The sequence below is a fragment of the Physeter macrocephalus genome, chromosome 5 (assembly GCF_002837175.3).
Source record: "Physeter macrocephalus isolate SW-GA chromosome 5, ASM283717v5, whole genome shotgun sequence".
Lineage (NCBI taxonomy): Eukaryota > Metazoa > Chordata > Mammalia > Artiodactyla > Physeteridae > Physeter > Physeter macrocephalus.
In genome coordinates, this window is record NC_041218.1 from 4,899,824 (window position 1) to 4,923,989 (window position 24,166).

Here is a 24,166-nt window from a genome sequence, read left to right on the forward strand (position 1 = left end):
ATGCTGGAGAAGGTGTGGAGAAAAGGGAACACTCTTGCACTACTGGTGGGAATGTAAACTGATACAGCCACTCTGGAGAACAGTATGGAGGTTCCTTAAAAAACTACAAATAGATCTACCATACGACCCCGCAATCCCACTACTGGGCATATACCCTGAGAAAACCATAATTCAACAAGAGTCATGTACCAAAACGTTCATTGCAGCTCTATTTACAACAGCCAGGAGTTGGAAGCAACCATCATCGGATAAATGGATAAAGAAGATGTGGCACATATATACAATGGAATATTACTCAGCCATAAAAAGGAATGGAACTGAGTTATTTGTAGTGAGGTGGATGGACCTAGAGTCTGTCATACAGAGTGAAGTAAGTCAGAAAGAGAAAGACAAATACTGTATACTAACACATATATATGGAATCTAAGAAAAAAAAATGTCATGAAGAACCTAGGGATAAGACAAGAATAAAGACACAGACCTACTAGAGAATGGACTTGAAGATATGGGGAGGGGGAAGGGTAAGCTGTGACAAAGTGAGAGAGTGGCATGGACATATATACACTACCAAACGTAAAACAGATAGCTAGTGGGAAGCAGCCGCATAGCACAGGGAGATCAGCTCGGTGCTTTGTGACCACCTAGAGGGGTGGGATAGGGAGGGTGGGTGGGAGGGAGACGCAAGAGGGAAGAGATATGGGGACATATGTATATGTATAACTGATTCACTTTGTTATGAAGCAGAAACTAACACACCACTGTAAAGCAATTATACTCCAATAAAGATGTTAAAAAATATATATATATAAATATATATATATAAATATATATATATATATATATAAATCCTGAAGGGAGGGAGACCAGGAGAGGAGATGACAAGGTACTGTAAGGTGGAAAGCACGTGGGCCAGGGGTGAAGGACTTAGCATACCCAGGGCTGTCAACCTTCGCACCGGCAGGTGGCTTCCGTACTGGACACAGCGGGTCTACATCTTTCTCAAGAGCCAGGAAGGCAACTATTATGGCGAGTCAGGACTTACCACATGTCATGGTCAGTTTGACTAGGCTAAGGGACACCCAGAGAGCTGGTAAAACATCATTTCTGGGTGTGTCTGTGAGGGTGTCTCTGGAAGAGATTAGCATTCAGCGGACTGAGAACAGAGACATGCCTTCACCAATATGGGCGGGTGTCATCTGAGCCACTGAGGACCCGAATGGAACGAAAGACGAAGGAAGGGCGATTCTCTCTCTCTCTCTCTCTCTCTCTCTCTCTCTCTCTCTCTCTCTCTCTCTCTCTCTCTCTTTAAGCGGGGATGTCCATCTTTCCGGCTCCTGGCTCTCAGGCATTCTTGATCAGCACATGCTGCTTGCTCTTCCTCCTTGATTCATATTCAAAAAGTCTGCCAATCTCTTCTAAAGTTGTAACTCGATTTCCACCCAAGAGCACTGCAATTCTTTAAAATATATGCTCCTGTTTTGAACTCTGGGCACTTCAGTATTGGAGACAAGAGTAGGATTCCCATTTGCTATCTGCTCAATCCACATGGCCGATACAGCCGAGTCTCTAAAACATCTTGAAAAACGTGAGCCGTAATGAGCTCATTCTCACCTATACGCTCAGGCATCTGGTCACCGCAGTCAGAAAGCACAATTTGGGGGGCTACTGAGGGACCTTTAATTTAACCCCTTTAGACTCTCTTATACCAAAAAGCATTATCGGATATAGCAATTCAGTAAATGTCTTCAACTGACCTCTAGACTCGGCCGTAAATCTCTACACCTGCTTTACTGCCCTTGAACTATTCCATTAACTGACGACTAAGGGCGTAAACCTGAAAGAAATGTACCATTCTCATTACTTCCTCAGTCACATCATGCAATGAAGTGACCTTGCAAAATTCAAAGCACAATACACAGAACACAATATTTTCTCTGTTTAATTTAATAAACGATTATTTTTGAATATTCATTACAGGTACTCATTTTTGGCAAATGGACTTCTCCATATTCGCACCAAACACCTCCAATTCCTTCCGAGAAAGTGGTTTTATCTTACTAGCCTATAATGCCAGCTAAAGCAGAAAATAATTTCTTGTAGGAAACAATCCCTGTGGGCTGTGTCCTGGTGGTGTGTGTCTGCTCCACAGGCTAGGACTAAGCGTCCCTCTGAGTGGAGCGAGAGGGGACCACCTGGCATGAGAAGCTGAGGCGGACAGAAGGAAGCTGCTGGGCGGCGTGCGCTCCTGAAGTCTTGTCCAACAGGTTGTTACGCAATGCGTGAGAGATGGAAAGACGCCAAGTGGGACAGGTGGGAATCTGTGATGTACTGAGGCTTTAAAGACAAAGCCGGGCTTCCCTGGTGGCACAGTGGTTTAGAGTCCGCCCGCCGTTGCAGGGGACACGGGTTCGTGCCCCGGTCCGGGAAGATCCCACGTGCCGCGGAGCGGCTGGGCCCGTGAGCCATGGCCGCTACAGCAGTGAGAGGCCCGCATACCGCAAAAAAAAAAAAAAAAAAAAAACACACACACACACAAAAAAAAGACAAAGCCACTCAGACACACTACACTGTCAGTTTCCTGGCTCCATTTATTTTACATAAACCACTGTAGACGCACAGGAGAGAAAACGCATAGTGGCCTGTAAAACACCGTATTCACACTTGGCAATTCCTAGTTATGACGATATAGCCAGAAAAAAAGATCAGGGCACTTTCAAGGACTTGCTGTAATAGATATTAAATATATAGATTCCACTAACTACCATAATAGCCTTGTAGTTAACATATTTTAAGCCAGATAATTCTAAAGAACACTCCATATTTAACATTAGAAAGAACTATATAACTGGGGATCAGGGACCATTTGACAACGTACTTGCATGGAAAAAATCCAAAGCTAAATTATGTAGGTTGTAATGTGCAGCTTCTGCTACGTGCAATTGCTCTCCACAAAGCAAGTGTTTTGTACATGTAATTAATTTTCACTTAAAAAGAACATTTCATGGAAGGAAACGTGAAGTTGAGTCGAACAATCAGAACAGATTCCATAACCAAGAGATATTTCATTTCTCTGTAATGCTTTAGTTTGTCTGAACAAAATCAATTAAGTACCACAATATCAGGGCCCATAACTCAGCTCAATTTTATTTTAGAGTGCGATTTGGCAAAATAACATCTTGACTCAGTTTCCTCTGCTATATAAGAAGCAAAAATCAGAGTCACCCAGTTACTTCTCGAGGACATCCAAGTGCACAGTTGGTTTCCTACCCAAATCCATTCCTCCCTCCACCTTCCTTGCTGTTAGAGGCCTGTTTAGGTACCTACCCTCTTGGGGCCAGGTGATCAGACATCGTCCCCTCACCAGCCCAAGGGAGAGAATCTTGATCAATCTAAACCTGTCAAGGTAATTCCATTCCCCTTGCAAGGGACCGGGCTAGGCATGGACGGATGGGGTAAATCTGCTGGGAAGGTTTCTAGGAAAGGGATTCTTAATTCCTAAAAAGTGCTTCTACCTCTGACAGCAAATACACCAAGAGGTGGTAAAGGAACTTGGGCAGCCACCCTGGGGCTTGAGGGGAGCCAACACAAGAGGCCAAACTCCTGAATTAGGCTGGTCCTTGCCTCCGTCCCTGAGCTGCTGAAATAACGAGCCCTGGAGTGGCCTGCCTCTGGCCCTTTTGTTTCACGAGATAATAAGCCCCTTTTGGCTTTCAGGCATTTTTGTTGAGCTTTCTGTTATTTGCCCAAAAAGCACCCCCATTCATACAAACAGCTTTAGCAGGCACTAAAAACTCCCCAGGGAAGAACACCTTGGGTTTAAAATCTACGCAACTTGGAATGCACAGGGATATATTCCTCTTAGGTCCAGTTACTCACCATTAAAAAATAATGATCCTCAGGCTCAGCTCGAAGATATTTAAAAATCACTTGTTCCATGAACCTTTCCATTAGATCCCAGTCTTCAATTATTCCGTGTCTTATTGGCCACTAAAGCAAGAGAAACCAAACTACGTCAAGCTTCAGTTCACATCAGTAAGAGCAACAGTTTAACAACAGCACTGGCCCGGAAGAGATGGAAGACAGCGAAATATTAAACAGTTCCTATGCATGGAGTGAATGTTAATTTATATAAAGAAACAACAGGCACCTTACCAGAAAGATTACATGACATTACTGTTTATATTCTACTCCACCCATTTCTAAGCACGAAGAATCATCTTAACAATGGGGTAACAGATGGAAAAGCAGAGCTAATCTACAATACCACTCGATCTGGAGTTTGGGGAGTGTTGTTTTTAGAACAAATGTCTAGTTAAATAACTTTGGTGCTTCTTTTTAATTGATCAATCTGCAACTTTCCACATATGACAGGTTAATTAGTCAACCTGCAGGTTCCCCAGAACAGACCTTCCCAGCGGTCCCTGAGTCAACTCTGCATTTGTAAATTCACTTGATTCCCCACATCAAAAATACCCTCTTCAAAACCACCAACAACAAAGCCTCTTTTCAAACAGAAGAATAAAATGTATTCTACAGCTCACAAGTACGGTTTCTACAGAAAGCGCCATTTTGCATCCTCGCCCTGCTGCCCTGCTCTTGGCTGCGCCCTCGCAGAAGCGAACCCCGGTAGGAGTTTACCTTTGTGGCGTACGTGGGTTTATCTATGGCTTCGTCCCCTATGAAGAAGTCCAGGTCGTCGACACCCCTCAACACCCTCCTCTGGGCTTGGTCGACCGCCTTTGCAGACTCTCTGATGGCAATACCTTGGGAAAAACAGCACAAAGACTCCATCACCATACGCATTCATTTCAATGATCAAGAGAGGATGATAAAATCCCTATGTACGTACAAGTAAATTTTCAACGTCAGGGTTTTACTTGGGGTCGAGTGTGTTCATACAAAAGACTCTATCGATGAGTACATAAAGTAATACAGAAACAAGGTACCCTGTTCCAGCATTATTTTCAGCTCGGCACAAAAGAACTCAGCTGGTCTGCTTTTAATGTTGACAAAAGCTACATTACTAAATTTCTCAGTTTCATCTGAAAAAAATTCCTCAAGATAGTAAGTGAAATGCCCACGGAGTATCAAATAGGTTCCAAATTTTAAAATACAATATAGGAGACAAAATTTAAAATATAATACAGAAGAAAAGAGGAAACTGAAAAATGCCTCGTCATTTTCATGAAACTCTGTCAGATCTAAAACATATTTTTAGTCTTGTTACCAAAAAAAAAAACCTGATTTCCCATTAAAAGAAAAACTAAGAGGTTGCTGTCTAGTACGTGACAAAAAGAAAAGTACAATATAATCAAACAATTGTATTATGTAAAAATATTAATGGCTTTTCTGAAACATTATTTGAATAAGAGCTTAACCTTGATACTTAGGAATAGACTTACTAGTAAATAATCATATAAAACTTAACTCCAGAATTAACATCTAATGAAATGTGGAAAGCTTCACAAAGATTCAACTTTCCATTTAAACTCCTAACCCCTGGTTAAACTCTAAGTTCCTAAAAACTACTCTTCATCAAATTTATTCCAAAACAAGTTAGTAAACAAATACAATTATTTTTAAAGGTAGATTATCTGAAATCCCCAATTTATCACAAATGAAGAATAGCAAGAAAGCTACGGAAGTGAATTTTAATCCTTCTTCTCAGAAAGCTATCTTCAAGTAACAGGCTGAAGAGGTGGAAAAAAAAAAAAAAGGACAGAAATCACTTTGCCCATCTCCTTTTCTCACTCCAACTCATTGCCACATTTAGTCTCGAAGCTTTCAAGTTATGAAAGGTGGCACAAATCCAAAGGACAGAATTTCTGCAGGAAATGCTGGGGGCTGAGCCTAGAGAAAGCATCCAGGTCAGGGGATGCTGACAGAGCCTGTCAGGGCCACGAGGCTGAGAATGGGGCCAGAAAAGTCTGGAGGGCCAACACCTACTAAGGCAACCTGTGGAAACAAACACAGCCCATCTCTGAACACCGACCATGCCATCCAGTGGTGCCCTGACGCAGAATCATCTGATGCGCCAGTTAGCATTTCAAGGGCCCCTGGGGAGAGGGCTTGCAGCAGACCTCAAAACTCGTCACAGTGTGTCAGTGCCAGCTTCCACCCTCCGGGCAAGACCAAACTTAACTATGCCTGAATTTAGAATTAAACTGCCAAGTCAACATAACAGACTGTAAAGAGACAAAGACAAAAAGATTCTTCAATCCGTGACTTCGCTCAAGTTTGCCAAAAATTTTGATGGCAATATATCTAACCAAGAGAAAACTCACCACCTCAAAGAAAAAAAATGTAACCTTGGTGAGACTAAAGCTACGACGCTCAAAAATTCACCTGACAACAAAGGAAATCTTATCCCTCCCAAAAGGGAGGTGTAAGTACTCTGACCCCAAATCACAGGAGATCTACGTTTCAGTGGCCCTTAGCAGCAGGAGCAACAAACCACAAAGTGTGCTTCTTTTAACTATTACACAGAAGCAACTAAAGCCATGAAAGACAGTAAAGGTTTACAGAGCTTATATTCAAAATCTTTTGTTCATACCTATGAAAAGCAAGATGTGGTCCAAACAGTCCTTGCGAACATGATGGAGAAATGTGTCTAAAGAGTAGCTATCGGTGGGCATCTCTGAGTATTCACGGAGTACACACATGACTCATCGCAGGACACAGATCTAAATCACCCGCAGCTTTCTCCAGCACACCACAGCTTCCTACAGGACCCTGACTCAGGTGTAAACGAAGACAACAAGTGTGCAGAGAACATTAAGATGGAAAGGACAACAGATATAACAGATAACAGGATCAGCACCTAAACATTCCAACTGCTTACACACACGTGGCATCTCCATGCAATGGAATATCATGAGGCCACGAAAAGCAATGAAGCGGTTCACGAGGTGACCCACAACGTTCTCAAAGATGGAGCGTCAGGAGAAAAAAAGCAAGGTGCAAAACGGCGTTCGTCGTATGCCACCACTTAGGTAAAAACACGTCTGTGTATGTTGGCTGGTACGTGTAGAGTTACCTCAGGAAGAAACCAGAAACAGTAGTTGCCATCTAAGAGGGGAAGTGGGTGGTAGAGCGTTAATTTTCACTGTACATCTTTTTACAGCATTTAATTTGTATGTCACATGAATGTATCACCTATTCAAAATTAATTAAATTTGGACTTCTGCTTCTGGAAAGATGGAGTGAACATACTTTTCTCTACTCCTCGCACTAAGCACAGCTAGAATCCCTGGACTTTATATTCGAAAGAAACATAAAAATGCTGAGAGGTGAAGAGAGAGCAGCAGACTGGCTAGGGACCTCAGGACCGAAGGAACAACACGCTGGTGACCTCCAGGTTTTCGTTTGTCTCATGTATCCTACACTGGCTGCCGGGGAAGCCAACAACCCAGAAACACCAGTGGGAACAAACAAACACGGTCCCCAAAAGCCTGCTGTCTCCAGCCAAAGGAGGTGAAAGGGGCAGTGAAAACATACAACTGCCTGACTTCCAGTCAAACACGACAGAAAAACAAACCCCCCACGTGCAGTGTAGACACCACGCGGGAACCAGGACTCATCCCACGCCTCTGCCTCCACACCGGGGTCCTGCCAGAGGAGGCCCGGTGGAAAGTCAGCACTTCCACCCCTCAGCCTCCTGGCGGATGGTACCTGCAGAGGCCTGGTCAGGGGTCTGATCCCCTGCCCACACTCAGCAGCAACACGGAGCCCCTCCCCAAATGAGTGTCAACAAAGGCCAAGAGGAAAACCTGAACGTCAGCCCCAAACTGGCGTTAACAAAGGGTATCCCCCTTCCCCTGCTGGAGCGATATCAGAAATGACTTGCCAAAGCATAAGATTTAAATAAGATCTGGAATCTCATAATATAATACCCAAAATGTCCAGGTTTCAATAAAAATTTTCTTAAAACTCTCACCATAGCAAGAACCAGGAACATCTCAAGTGAAATGAGAAAAGTCGATCAATAGATACCAACACTGAGATGACACAGATAACAGAATTACCAAACAAGATTTTAGGAGCCATCATAAAATGCTTCAATAAGCAACTACAAACGCACCTGAAACAAATGAAAAATAAAAGGAAGTCAGCAAAGGAACACAAAGTCACAGCAAAGATAAAAGATATAAAGACAAAACCCACAGAAATTTTAGAACCAGAAAACACAATACCTGAAATAAAAATGTCAATGGATGAGCTCAGCAGCAGAAAACAACAGGGGAAAGAGTCAATGAACTTGAAGACAGCAACAGAAATAACCCAACCTGAACAACAAAGAGAAAACAGACTGAAAAACAAATGCACAGGGCTTCAGGGACATGTGGGCTGGACAACAGCAGATCTAACGTTCATGTATTCCGAGTCCCAGATGAGAGGAAAAAGGAGGTAGGGCTGGAAAAGCATCCAAAGAAATTATGGTTGAAAATTTGTCGAATTTGGGAATTCCCTGGTGGCCCAGTGGTTAGTACTCCGCACTTCCACTGCAGGGGACCTGGGTTTGATCCCTGGTTGGGGAACTAAGATCCTGCAAGCTGCGTGGTGAGAAAAAAAAAAATTGGCAAATTTGGCAAAAAAAATAAAATAAACCTAAAAATTTAAGGTTGAATAAACTCCAAAGAGGATAAACCCCAAGAAATCCAAAAACTAAAGAGCAAAGAAAAAATTCTGAATGCCTCCAGCAAATTTCTCATCAGAAATCAGGCAGCCCAAAAGGAAGTTGCATATTTTCAAGTGTTGCGAGAACTGCCCACTCAGAAATCTATTTTCAGCAAAAATTTCCTTCAAAAATGAAGAGCAGGGCTTCCCTGGTGGCGCAGTGGTTGGGAGTCCGCCTGCCGATGTAGGGGACACGGGTTCGTGCCCCGGTCCGGGAAGATCCCACATGCTACAGAGCGGCTAAGCCTGTGAGCCATAGCCGCCGAGCCTTTGCGTCCGGAGCCTGTGCTCCGCAACGGGAGAGGCCACAACAGTGAGAGGCCCGCATACCGCAAAAAAAAAAAAAAAAAAAAAAAAAAAAAGAAGAGCAAATCTAGACATTCTCAGATGAACAAAAACTAACAGAATTTGTCACCAACATATCTACTCTAAAAGACTGGCTAAAGAAAGTTCTCTAAACAGAGAGGAAATGATAAAAGAAGGAATCCTGGAACATCAGGAAGGAAGGAAGAACAAGAGCAAAAATATGGAAATTACAATTACTTTCCTTCTCCTCTTGTGTTTGCTAAATTATGTTTGGCAGTTAAAGCAAAAATTATAATGCTAATGTGCTTCTCAATGTATAACCTCAATTATAACAGAAAGGGAGGAGGGTAAAGGGAGATAAGGTTTCTACATGTCACTGAAACTGGTAAATGCTGACACCACAGACTAAGAAAAACTATGTATATATAAGGTGATAGCTAGACCAACCACTTAAAAAGCTACACAGAGAGAAGCACTCAAAAACACCACAGATATGGGACTTCCCTGGTGGTCCAGTGGTTGGGACTCTGCGCTCCCAATGCAGGGGGCCTGGGTTCGATCCCTGGTCAGGGAACTAGATTCCCACATGCCGCAACTAAGAGCCTGCATGCCACAACAAAGATCCCGTGTGCCACAGCTAAGACCCAGCACAGCCTAAATAAATAAATAAATAAGACACCACAGGTAAGTCAAAATGAAATTCTAAAACATACTCAAGTAATCCACAGGAAGTCAGGTAAAACAAAGAAATGAAAAACAGAAAGAACAAACAGAAAAAGAACTAATCAATAATCACAATAAATGTAATGGTCTAAACACACCAGTTAAAAGACAGATATTGGTAGAGTGGATTAAAAAAACATGACTGACTCTACACTGTCTACGAGAAACTCTCTTCAAATATAACAATAGACAGGCACATCTGGTTTTAACTGTGCTTTGCTTTTATTTAGTCTTTTTTACAAATTGAAGGTTTCTGGCAACCCTGAGTCAAGCAAGTCTACTGGTGCCACTTTTCCAACAGCATTTGCTCACTTCATGTCTCTGGGCCACATTTTGGTAATTCTCACAAGATTTCAAACGTTTTCATCATTATTATATTTGTTAAGGGGATCTGTGATCAGTGATCTTTGATGTTACTACTATGACTTGCTGAAGGCTCAGATGATGGTTAGCATTTTTTAGCAATAAAGTATTTTTTAATTTGGGTACATACACTGTTTTTTTAGACATATGCTATTGCACACTTAACAGATAGTACAGTGTAAACATAACTTAAATCGACTGGGAAACCAAAATTTCGTGTGTCTCGCTTTATTGTGATATTCACTTTATTGCAGTGGTCTAGAACCAAACCCACAACATCTTCAAGGTATGCCTGTATGTAGGTTAAAACTAGAAAGATGGAAAAAGATACTCCACAAACATATTAATCAAAGAAAGTATGAGTGGCCATACTGCTATGAGAAAAAGTAAACTTTATAGCAAAGAAAATTACCACTGATACAAAGGGACATTAAATAGCAATAAAGAGTCAATCTGTCAAGACAGAGCAATCCTAAATGTGTACGTACAAAAGAATGCTGCAAAATATAAAACAAAAACTCAAAGGAGAAAAGGACAAGTCCACAATTATAGATATAGACTTTACCTCTCTCTCAACTAGTGATGGAACAAGTAGAGAGAAAATCAGCAAGGATAAAGAACTCAACACCATCAACCTACAGGATCTAACAGACATGAAGAGAACATTCCACCCAACAAGAGCAGAACACACATTGTTTTCAAGTGCACATGGGACCAAAATAAATCTAATATTGGACCATAAAACGAACCTCAAAAAGTTCAAAAGAATTAAAACCATAAAAGTGTGCTTTCTGACTACAATGGAATTAACTCAGAAATCAATAACAGAAAGATAATGAGAAAATCCCCCAAATACTTGCACACTAAACAACATAGTTCTGAATAATCCATGGATCAAAGAGGAAGTCTCAGGGAAACTAAAAACTGCATGAACAGAATGAAAATTAAAATACAAAATATTAAAATGTGTGGGACATAGCTAAAGCAGTGCTCAGAAGGAAATTTTTAACACTACATGCTTCCATTAGAAAAAAGTCTCAAATCAATAATCTTAAGTTCCCACCTTAAGAACCGAGAAGAGTAAAATAAACCCAAAGCAAGAAAATGGAAGGAAATAAAGAGCAGAAATTAATGAAATTTAAAACAGAAAAATAGAGAAAAATCAATTAATCAAAAAGCTGATTCATCGAAAGTTAAAACTTTTGCTCTGCAAAAGACCCTGTGAAGAGGATGAAAAGACAAGCTAAATGATGGGAGAAATTACTTGCAAACCACATATCTGACAAACGACTCATATCTAGTATATACAAAGAACCCTGAAAACGTAACAGTAAAAATACAAGCAACATTATTAAAAATTGAGCAAAAGACACGAAGAGACATTTCAAAGAAGATATTCAGATGGCAAATAAGCACATGAAAAGATGTTTGCCATCACTGGCCGTTAGGGAAATGAAAATAAGGAGGAGAATGAGACATCACTGCATACTTACTGGAACAGATAAAGTAAACCAGTGACAATGGCAAACGCTGTCAAGGTGAAGCTGGCTCTCTCATACATAGCTGGTGGGAGTGCAAAATGACACAGCCACTGTGGAAAGCACCCTGGTAGTTACTGAAAAACACTAAACACAAACTTGCCATACAACCTGTGCTATACACAGAATTTATCCAGAGAAATGAAAAGTTATGTCCACACAAAGACCTGTACACAACTGTTCATAGCAGCTATATTTGTAATAGCTAAAAACTGGAAATAACCGAGATGCCCCTCACAAGAAGAATGTTTAAACATCTGGTACACATCCACACACTGGAATAATACCACTCAGCAATAAAAAGGGACAATCTACTGATACATGCAACAACCTGGATGGCGCCCAAGGGTTTTATGCCAAATGAGCAAGCTAATCTCAAAAGGACACATATACTGTATTACTCCATCTCTATAACATCCTCTAAACAGCAAAATTATGGAGACGGAAACAGATTAGTGGTGGTCAGTGGGCAAGGACGGTGGAGGGGAGGGGTATACGTGTAATTATAAAGAAATAACATGGGAAATAACGTGTAATTATAAAATAATAATACATGTAATTATAAAGAAATAACACAACATCTTTGTGGTGATGAAACAGTTCTATATAGTGACTGCAGTGGTGGTTACAGGCATCTACACATGGGATAAAATGACAGAGAACTAACTGCACTTACACTGTTCCAACGTCAAACTCCTGGTTTTGATATTGCACTATGATTGTGTAAGACGTAACCTTTGGAGGGAACAGGAAAAAGGGTACACAGAACCTCTCTAAACTCTCTTTACAACTTCCTGTGACTTTATATTTCAAAATAAAATATTTTAAACACAAATAAAATATAGTTGTAAGGTATGTATGAGCTTGTAAATTATTTAAACAAATTTAAAAATAAAGCACCTCAGTTAGCTATAATGATGAATCAAAACTAACAAGAGTAAACTTAATAAAGAACAATGTAAAAGTTCTGCAGATCAAAAAAAAAAAAACAATGTATGGGTATAGAATGTGTATAACCAGAAGACAGAGGCTATTCTCCAAGTGCTAAAAAGTCATCGGAAGGCAATCTAGGGAAGATTATCAGGGAGAGTATATCTAAGGAAGAATATACCTAAAGATTTAGATAAAAATTCTATATCTCAAGAACACTTGCTACAGCAGTTGACAGACAACAGTAATTATTTTTTAACATTTATTTATTTGTTTGTTTGGCTGTGCCAGGTCTTAGTTGCGGCACGCAGGATCTTTGTTGCTGCATGTGGGATCTTCGTTGCGGCATGCGGGATCTTTAGATGCGACATGCGGGATCTTTTAGTTGCAGCACGTGGGAACTTTAGTTGCAGCATGAAAACTCTTAGTTGCGGCATGTGGGATCCATTTCCCTGACCAAGGATCAAACCCGGGCCCCCTGCATTGGGAGAGCAGAGCCTTAGCCGCTGGACCACCAGGGAAATCCTGACAACAGTCATTTTTAAAATAAAAATATCCAGTATATTTCTCAGAAGAATGTCAAACATTTTACTAAACCTTCAAACAATAATTCCTAACTTATATAAACTATTCCAAAGAACAGAAAAGAAAGCTAACCACCTCATTTCATAAAGCCAGTATAATTTTGGCGTACAAACCAAACAAAACTAGTACAAAAAAAAAAGAAAATTATAGACTGATCTCACTTTTGAACATTGATAGAAAAATCCCAAATAAATATTTGCAAATACAATTCAGCATGTACTTGATATTTCATAACAAAGTAGGGTTTATCTCAAGAATAAAATAAAAGACTGTTCAACATTTGAAAAATATATCAATGTAATTCATATTAGGAGCCTAAATGTCAAAACCACATAATCATCTCAAGAGATACACAAAAAGCCTTAAATGTCAACATCTATTCATAATTTAAAAAAAAATTTTTAAAACCTCTTAGTAAACTAGGGATACAAGGGCACTGTATTAACCTGAAAAAGCATTTCCACAAAAACCTACAGCAATCACTAGTGAAACAGTAAAATCATTCTTTTTAAAATCAGAAAGACAAAAGCACCGGCTATCCCCAGTTCTAGTCACTGACAGAAATTCTAGCCAGTGCAGCCAGATCAAGAAAAAAAATATGAAGTATTGGAGTTGGAAGAGACAAAATAACCATTATTTGCAGTTAATACAATAGCTTGCATAGAAAACTTAAGAGAACCTGCAAGCTATTCGAACAAATAAGACAGGGCAGCAGGACTGTTGGATTCAAAAACAACTTTAAAAATTCAGCAGCATTCCTACTATGGTGGCAACCATTAGAAAATTTAATTTAAAAAAAATGCACAACAGCAAAAAAACATAAAGGTACCTAAAAATAAATATGGCAAAAGGTATGTATGAGCTTTTTAAAGAATACTGAAAAACATTACTGAAAAACATAAGAGACATGAATAAACAATAAAACATATATATACCATATTCCTGGATAGGAAAATTCAATTCATAAAGATATCAATTTTTTAAAAATATTTATTTATTTAGGCTGCGCCGTGTCTTCGTTGCGGCATGCGGGATCTTCGTTGCGGCATGCAGGATCTTTAGTTGCTGCATGCATGTGGGATCTAGTTCCCTGACCAGGGATCGAACTCAGGCACCCTGCATTGGGAGCGTGGAGTCTTACCCACTGGACCACCATGGAAGTCCCAAGATATGAAGTTTTTCCCAAATTAATCTACCAATTCAATGTGTCTCTAATCAAAATCCCATCATAATTTTTCATTGACCTTAAACTGATTCTAAAATTTATGATAAAGAGTAAGGGCCTAAGAATAGCCAAGGCTACTCGAAGAAAGAAAAAGGAGGAGGAACCAGACCTACCAGATATAAAGAGACATGCCAAAGTAATAGTATTTAATACAGTATGAATTTGCAAAAGAAAAACACCATAAATATTTCCAACCATACACAGTGCCTCAAATATGACTGAAGAGGCACCCTCCAATAAGTGGTGCTGGGGCAACTGGCCTTCCATTTGGAAAACAATTAAATTAACTCTCTCTCCCACACCATAAAAAAAAATTTTTTTCTTAGAAGAAAATACAGTCTTTATGACTTTAGACTATAAATGCATTATTTTTAATAGAAACAAATTATAAAAAAGGTAAGACTGAAAAACTGAACTACATGAAACTTTTAAACTTCTGGGATTAAAAAATAATTTTAAAGACATCTTAAAATAGGAAAAGAGGGACTTCCCTTGTGGCGCAGTTGTTAAAAATGCCCCTGCTGGGCTTCCCTGGTGAAAAATAATTTTAAAGACATCTTAAAATAGGAAAAGAGGGACTTCCCTTGTGGCGCAGTTGTTAAAAATGCCCCTGCTGGGCTTCCCTGGTGGCGCAGTGGTTGAGAATCCGCCTGCCGATGCAGGGGACACGGGTTTGTGCCCCGGTCCGGGAAGATCCCACATGCCGCGGAGCAGCTAAGCCTGTGCGTCACAACTACTGAGCCAGCGCTCTACAGCCCACGAGACACAACTACAGAGCCCACGTGCCACAACTACTGAAGCCTGCACACCTAGAGCCTGTGCTCCGCAACAAGAGAAGCCACCGCAATGAGAAGCCCGCGCACCACAACGAACAGCGGCCCCCGCTCGCCGCAACTAGAGAAAGCCCACGCGCAGCACGAAGACCCAACACAGCCAAAAATAAATTAATTCATTAATTATAAATAAATAAAATAGAAGAAGATATTTACAAGACATTAGTATTCAAAGTATACACAGAGTTTCTGTAACTCCGTAAAAAAGACAAAAAAAATGCAACAGAAAAATGGGCAAACACACAAACAGACAATGAAAGGTGTTCAACCTTCCTAGTAATCAGAGAAATGCAGACTTATGAAATGAGACATCATTTTACATTCATTAGACTGGCAAAAATTTAAGCCAAATAAGATTAACTGTCATCAAGGATGTGCAGAATCATAAACGCCCATCCACTGCTGATGGGCATCTAAATCAGTCCAGGCGCTCGGAAGAGCCACTTGGCAATACCTGATAAGGCTGAAGAGGTGCACACCTGAGTGATGAAACAAGCCCATTTCTCATGCTTTCTCTTGGGAAACTAGCACATGTGGATAAGAAGATAGTTACTGCATCATTTTGTACAACAGAGAAAAAACTGGAAAATGCCCCAATGTAGATTCACATATTAGATTTCTGATCTAGATCTGTATGTAGCAACACTGATACCTCTTAAAAACAAAATATTGAGAGTTAAAAAAAATGCAGAAAGTTATTTACAGTTTAATTATCATTTTGGAAATGTTTAAATTCACAAAATACTCTGTAAGATAAGGATGAAGCGTGGACTGAATACAGCTAATGTCCAGCAAAGGAGGGAGAGCGGGGAAGGACTGGGGGAGAGGAAAGGGGGCTGGCACTCACACGGATGTATGTCTGTATTACGTACTTACAAGATGCAATTGTGTTAACATTCGTTCATTCCGGGTGGTAGGTAAATGGGTCTTTGTTATATTATCTCCCTCCTTCCCTCCTTCCCTCCTTCCCTCCTTCCTTCCTTCCTCCCTCCCTCCCTCTCTCCCTTCCTTTCTTTCTTTTTCCAAAATAAAGATTTAAAAGACATTCAGAAACAAAAGCATCTCTGGGCTCAATCCCTGTCTCCAGTCTAGACCTTTCCCCAGAGCATCAAATCTTTTACCCAGTTGCCTACAGGACGTTTACACCTGAACTCTTCAAACACCAACTGTCTAAAATGTACTTACTTTCTCCTGACCCCTCCCACATTCTCTTTCTATGGATGTGATCACCACACATAGACTCCTCTGCCTGAAACTTTTCAATGACTCTCAACATTCCCCAACAACTTAAAGAAAAAAAAAAAAAATAGGTAGAGAAAACCTTTCTTCAAACAATCGAGCAAATTCTGCACAGAAGCTCAAATAAATAAGATACAGGCAGGGCTGCCCTGGTGGACCAGGACAGGGCTTGGTGACTCTCTAGTCTGGGACAAGGCCCCTGAGGGAGCCTGGGAAACAATGTGAAGGTTCCCCGTTTGCAAAATAAAATGACAATTCCTTAAGATACAAGTGCTGACCCTTCTCCACATTCCCAGCCCGCTCTCCCGCCACCCTCTGCCTGGGGGGTGCCTCCCCTCTGTGCCCACCAGAACCAGAAAGGCCCTGTTCCGGCACTCTCCACACAGCCACACACGTACAGACAAGCTCCCTTCTCTCTTTGGAAGCCACTTTGCATCTTGAACTTCACCTCGTGAACAGAGCCTCTGTAAGGACAAACAGGGTTCGGCTGCCAGGACTGAGAGGGCAGCAGGCCTGCTGCCCAAGGTACCCGAGGCCCTCTGTCCACCTGTCCCAACGCACTCCCTTCTGCCCACCGCGGCTTCTCTAACTCTTGCAACAAATTCAGCCAAGGGTATAACTCTTCCTTTACGCCTGCCTCCTTGACCTTTTTCTTTCTAGCTTCTACCACTGCTGTTCTCAGCACCAACGTGAGAGCTGCCGCGCCTGCTGACAGTGAATGGAATCCTGCTAAGAGCGGACTTCAATCCCCTCTCTGTTAATGATGACGGGTGAAGTGGTGCAGCCAACTGAATGCTGCCGACAGCTGTATTAAAGCAAGAGGTGCAAGGTTATCCTCTTAGAGCTGCTGCACTTCACAGGTCAAAACTAATCTGCTTTGAAAAATCAGAAAGTCCAATTCCAATTTACCAATTCAGCATGGAATGATCCAGTTCTCTGGCATCCACAATATAAAATTCACAAAAGACTGATCTATCCTACAGAATGCCAATTGTTATGGACTGAACTGTGTCCCCTCAAAATTCCTATGTTGAAGCCCTAACCCCCAATGTGACTGTATTTGGAGATGGGACCTCTTAGGTTAAATGAGGTCATAAGGGTAGAGCCTCAGTTCCACAGGACTGGTGTCCTTATAAGAAGAGGAAGAGATACCAGAGGTCTCTCTCTCAGCCATGCACACACACAAAAAAAAGGCCATGTGAGGACACAGTGAGAAGGCACCATCCACAAGCCAAGGAGAGAGGCCTCACCAGAAACCAATCCTGATGGCACCTTGATCTTGGACTTCAAGCTTCTATTCTGTGATAAAATTAATTTCTGTTGGTTAAGACATCCAGTCTATGGTCTTTTGTTATGGCAGCCCTAGCAAACTAATACAACAAACCATGAATTTAAAATGAGGACCAGCAGAGCAATCATGCCTATTGTCGAGGACACCCCATCACAGTAACCAAGTATTTAGACCTAGAAAATCAAGTTCACAATCAGTTATCCAGCAAGCAAGGACCCGGAATGAGTTGAATTAAATGTTCTCAAGGAATGAGGGTGCACTTTCTGGCAACCTGAATACCCACATCCACCAAAAAGGCTTTAGCCTCCCTTGAACAAATACTAATAACTAATAAGCTCCTCCCCTCTGCTCTGTGAGACTCCTCAGTGGTCAAAGAGCCTGTTACTCAGGAAGTCCCCGAGCCCATAACAGCTTACAGTTTCTAAGGTCGCGACTTATCTTACAAGGGCTACATTTAGGAGGCAGAACTTCACTTCACTCTTGACTGACATACCTGCCTCTTTGGTAAACGGTCTCCAAGACATAAGCCGGAAGTTAAACAGTTTCAGAGAAGAATTCTACCTTGCGGACAACCAACCTGACCTGGGGTCTACTGTGAATGAAGAGCGGGCAGGATGCACTGTGGCCAAAATGTGGCCCTTTCTTCCCTTATCACGCTCCACTGGCCAACATTTACACAAAAACAGAACACTTCAGATCACGATAAAACAGGCCTCTCCTTTCAGAAAAAAATCCTTCAATAAAGTGAATAGTGTAATACAATAGAGAGTCCACCAAAGTGCTAAGTTAATAAAACTGTACTTACTTAAAATTACAAATTAACCTTAAGGAACCACATATACTTCTCGTAAGCAGCTCAGACGTGTACGACTGAATGGAAGGCCTCCGCCAACCACCCAAGCTGAAGCTCCAATGACTGTGACAAAGGACTGTATCAGAAGAGAATCAAAGGACTAGAAAGGTGGGAGGGTTAGGTGACAGCCACGGCCGACAGCAATACTCAGCAGCCAGGAGCCGACATCAATAACTCCCCAGTAACCAGAACAATCATCTAAAAGAAGACGGCAAGTAAATTCATATACCTTGAAAAACAGAATTAGAGTGTTTAGAACAAAGATAAGAAACACAACCCTTTATAAACCGAGGGTGGGGCTTTACTTACATGAAGGAGTAATGAACTGAGGCTCAGCGTTGCCTGCGTAGCCAAGCTTGGTGTACCTAAAAGCACAAAGTCATCGACACGTGTTTAGATAATAATACTCTCCTCTATATCCCACTAATGTCTCTTACTATACGCTCTCCAAGTCCTAAAATATCGACTGAAAATATGCCCGCGAAATTAAGGGAAAAAAAAACCTCGTGATGACTAAGAATCAAACGCTAATTTCAGATAAGCAAGCAGTTACAAAAACATAAAACATTATGCCTGTTTCTACTGGAAAAATTCATATATTAACACATGAATTACATTGGTGTATCCCGAATAATTTTAAGGTGCTTTTATATTCTTTTAATCTTTACAAAAATCCTACAAAGGAAGTAAATATCATCCCTGTTTTGCAGATGAGAAAACCGAGGCACTGAGAAGTTAATTAAGCTGCCCAGAGCCAAACAGCTAGTGAACAGAGAAAGAACCCAAATCTAAATATGCAGGCTCTAATTCCAGAGCTGCCTCTCAAAAAAACGTACTTACTTCCCAAACTTCATGAACTTTTGGGGGGGTTAGGGAATTCCATAATTTTCTTAAAGTGTCACGGCACATGTCTAGAAGAGCTACTGCCAGTTCCTGAGAGTATCCGACAGAAGCAGCTCTCTATCATCTCATTTCAGAACGAGCCCATCTTCTGTCAAGATACTCTTTATGATGGATTCCAAAAGTCTTAACTAAAAGGAATGCCAAAATACTACCATCTGTTCCAAAAGCATTTGCTTATCTCCTAAATTTAAAAAAAAAAAAAAGTGGGGTGGGGACCACCTCCCGGAACCATCTGCCGGAAATGTGACCCTGGAAAGACTCCTGAGTGCCCCCCTTCTCAGCAGGCCCTCTGTACCAAGCGGTCAGGTCAAGACAAGGAGCCATCATTCTGCAGTAATGCTCCCAAGGAATAAAAACACTTCCTAGCAGTGCTGAAAGCAACTTTATTATTTCATGCTATTTTACAAATTATTTCAAGATGCTTGATACTAAATTTTTTGATGTGATTAATATATTCCAAGTTCTAATAAATTAATTTTATAATTTTTAAATGTATTTTAACCATATGCTAATTTTACTATTTTTGAACACATCTTAACTAAATAAGGTTTAGGGAGACAAAAAAAAGCAAGTCGGGTCCACTTAAATCATGCCTTACTGCTCAGTCTCCAAGGAACTAAGGTCTTGGTGTCACAAGAGTTTGGGCAAGGCCAGGTCCTGAGACCCATCAGGCCCAACAAGGAGTTTATAAAAGGCAAGACCCATCTGAGGGCTCTCCCAAGTTCTACCCAAGTACACAAACCAAGTGGACCCACAAGTCCTCGACTCCAGGGCTCGCCAGACCCAAAAGGAGAGTCGAAGCCAACCCAGAGCCCAGGGGAGGCAATATATACTGAACTTTAAGAATTCCGGGGCTTCCCTGGTGGCGCAGTGGTTGCGCGTCCGCCTGCCGATGCAGGGGAACCAGGTTCGCGCCCCGGTCCGGGAGGATCCCACATGCCGCGGAGCGGCTGGGACCGTGAGCCATGGCCGCTGAGCCTGCGCGTCCGGAGCCTGTGCTCCGCAACGGGTGAGGCCGCAACAGAGGGAGGCCCGCGTACCGCCAAAAAAAAAGAAAAAGAATTCCGGATCATCTTCAACTGAACCATTTTTCTGGAAGTAAATTCCAAATAACAAATATAAATGAAGTGAATGACTGACCCAAGGCTAAAGAAGTCCAGAGAAGATAACAAGCAGGCCAGAAATCACTCGAATCACTGCACTGCACCTAAGTCTGTACTTTTAACAGGGGCCACTTTGCTCACCAGCCACACCAAGCACCTCGTACTTAAAGAAGCCCACCCTCCCACACTGTTAGATTATAGATTGCAGGATGACCAGAACAGGGTCCTTCTTCGTGATTTTATCTCCACCCTGGCACAGTCCTGGCTGTGGCAGGCGCTCCGTAAGTATCTGCTGAATGAGTTCTTACCAGGTGTAAGAAAAGGCAATCACTGGCAAACTGCTGGGGAAGGAACCAGTGTTTGAAAGGGGGGGATGCTGACAGTCAGAAAAACAATTCGATGGGACAAGAAAAGACCAAAGACATTGTCTAATAAACCTCTCACACTTGGTTTTGTGTAATAGAGTTATTTCAAAAAAGAAACAAACCTGAAACAAATATTAATACCACTGACCCTCTGAACAACACACGTTTGAACTGCACGGGCCCACTTATGTGTGGGTTTTTTTTTCAACAAATATACAAAAATATATGTGCAGAAGATGGTGTGCAAGACGTACACTGAACTGGAGAGCCTATCCTTACCCAGGCACACGGTTAAGGGATATATAATGTAAAATTAATAAATGAATCTACTATATACGTCAATAAAAAAATAAAATGAAAAAAAAAAATAAAATAAATAAAATTAATGTGTTCATTTTCTTACTTTGCTTTCAGAGAGTTACATTACAGTATGCCTCTGTCTCTGTCTCTCTCTCTCTCTCTCTCCAGTAATTGGAGAACCTGCAGCTCAGTCTATCATCACAGGTTAAGTGGTGGTGTTTAAAATGCAACAATGCTTCCAATACTGTATTATGAATATGACTGTAATACTGTTTACCATAAAAATTCTACAATAATTCATCCATCAGTGTATAGGCTGGGCTACCGAGAAGTAGATGTATCAATTACACTAGGTTTCCATCATACTGCTGCCTCTTCGTTATCAACGCTTGAAATGCATTGTAAATAAATATGAATTCCTTTTTCACGTTTTCTTTTCATTTTTGATGTCTAGTGTTAGTAACACATATAACATCTACAGTGTTTTGTATAATACTGATGTAGGTACTGACAGATGATTCAACTTGTAAACAGATGATGTAAACTTATGGTACCAATAAATACAGTACAGTGCTGTAAATGTATTTTCTCTTACCATTTTCTTAACATTTTCTTTTCTCTATCTTACTTTAAGAATATAGCACATAATACATACAACAAAATGTGTTAATTGACTGTTTATGTTGTCAGTAAGGTCAACAGTAGGCTATTAGTCGTTGTTTTGAGAGAGTCAAATGTTATACACGAATTTTCAACTGTGGGGTGGGGGGGTCGGTGCCCCTAGCCCCACTGTTGTTCAAGGGTCAACTGTATAGAAAAATGCTAACATTTATTAAAATTAGGCGCTAAGTATCACTCATGTCCATTATATTACTTTTAGTATTTCTGAAAGGCAACAGAGTGTATTGTATTGGTTGTGACCATGCACTTTGGCACCAGACTGCCCAAGTTCAAATCCCAGCTCTGTTATTTGCCAAATGTGTAACTATCTGTATCTCAGTTTCTCCATCTGTTAAAAGGAGGATCATAATACAACCTACCCCTTAGGATTAGTGAGTTAACATATTAAAAAGATAAACAGAACGAGCACTACAACAGTGCTAGCTGTATGTTTCAGTTATTTTTTACTATTATTTTTCAGTATGTTTGAAATATTTCCTAATTTAAATTTTTGGAAAAAATTTTTAATTAATTAATTTATTTATTTATTTACTTTTGGCTGAGTTGGGTCTTCGTTGCTTCCCTCAGGCTTTCTCTAGTTGCAGCAAGCAGAGGCTACTCTTCGCTGCATTATGCAGGCTTCTCATTGTGGTGGCTTCTCTTGTCGCGGAGCATGGGCTCTAGGCACGTGGGCTTCAGTAGTTGTGGCACATGGGCTCAGTAGTTGTGGCTCGCAGGCTCTAGAGCGCAGGCTCAGTAGTTGTGGTGCACAAGCTTGGTTGCTCCGCGGCATGTGGGATCTTCCCAGACCAGGGATCGAACTCATACCCTGTGCACTGGCAGGCGGATTCTTAACCACTGCGCCACCAGGGAAGTCCCTGAAAATTTTTTTAAAAAACAGGACGTTCTGTGTCCCAAATCATATTACTCAGTCTTTCTGCCGTGCCCACTCTAAACACCACAAACTAATTTGTGAAGTGATGGAGATAAACTGCACCGGCAGTAAAACTAAAAGTACCAGGTATCCTTCAACAACCATGGCTCAACTCCATCCCAAGTTCTGTGCCCTGAAATCATAAACAATGGCCCACAGCAGCAAAAGGTCAGGCTGCAGAAATGCATGGGGCCCTTTTCAGGCCCACAGCTCTAAAATTCAACTATATACTGATGATGCCACTACCACATGCCACTTGGCAACAGTTGCTAGAGTGTTCAGATTCTGAAGTCACCACGTTGAGACACCACAGACTTCACAGGAGGGAGGCTTTCTGTCACAGAATCACATGAGTACCTTGCAGCAGTAACATCTGGCAAACAATGATCTTCATGACTGAGGCAAACTAACATTAAACTATATTAATATTTGTAGGTACTAACAACTAACTATGAGGTCTTCCCTTCCTTTGCTAGCAAAACTGAAACCATTAAAACCACTGGCAAAAGCACAAATTACCCAGATCACTTTATGGTAATTTAATGACTTTGAATCTTCCTGTGCTATTTTTTATATAGCATCAAATACACTTGAGGTTTTCTCACGTTGAATAATCACAACGTAAGGAACATGTAACAATATTTTTTAAGAGACATTCAAATTTTAAATTTTAACAAAATCTTCATCAATACGGGTTCATATAGAACTTCAACAAGACCCTATTAAACAGAACACTGTAAATATGAGTAACAAGTGTTCCTCCTAAAATTCTCTCCTAGGAGGACAACCCAGTGCTAGATTGGCACACCACATTAGAGAAGATCTTACAATGGTGCAACTATACAAAGAACACAACCAAAAAGAAATCAACAAGTAAAACACAACTTAAACAGGTAAAGTGTTCAAGACACCATTTATGCAAACAAAGAAACATTCCAACCAGTTTACTAGCTAGAAATTATGTAGCAGGCATATACGAGGACACTGAGAGAGGGAGAGGAGGGGAAACACAACCCTTGTCCTCAAAATGTTCCCCAAAATGTTCACCTGTCAGACTCACAAACACAGAAAACAAACTTATGATGACCAAAGGGGAAAGAGGGGGGAGGGAGAAATTAGGAGTTTGGGATTAGCAGATACGAACTACTATATATAAAACAGATAAACAACAAGGTCCTACTGTATAGCACAGAAAACTATATTCAATATCTTGTAATAATCTATAATGAAAAATATATACACGTATAACTGAATCACTTTGCCATACACCAGAAACTAACACAACATTGTAAATCAACTATACTTCATTTTTAAAAAGAGAAAAATGTAATGTAAAAAT

The 24,166-nt window shown here is 40.9% G+C and overlaps 1 protein-coding gene across 6 annotated transcripts in view; it reads right to left on the reverse strand.

Annotated features, from left to right (window-relative positions):
* The window catches only part of ACTR3B (actin related protein 3B), a 112,214-nt gene that overhangs the window by 77,189 nt on the left and 10,859 nt on the right, over positions 1-24,166 (reverse strand). For 2 of the 6 annotated variants that reach the window (XR_003679674.2, XM_028489533.1), the window contains exons 2-4: positions 18,872-18,927; positions 4,639-4,763; positions 3,877-3,987 (exon numbers count right to left, since the gene is read on the reverse strand). Coding sequence is in view for 2 of the 6 variants with exons in the window: in XM_028489533.1 (XP_028345334.1) it covers positions 3,877-3,987; positions 4,639-4,763; positions 18,872-18,927 (292 nt within the window). In the remaining 4 variants the exon portion in view is untranslated. Of the gene's footprint in view, positions 1-3,876; positions 3,988-4,638; positions 4,764-6,553; positions 7,042-18,871; positions 18,928-24,166 lie in introns of those variants that run through there. The other 4 variants (XR_008617299.1, XR_008617300.1, XR_003679673.2 and 1 more) reach the window with 4 other exon arrangements.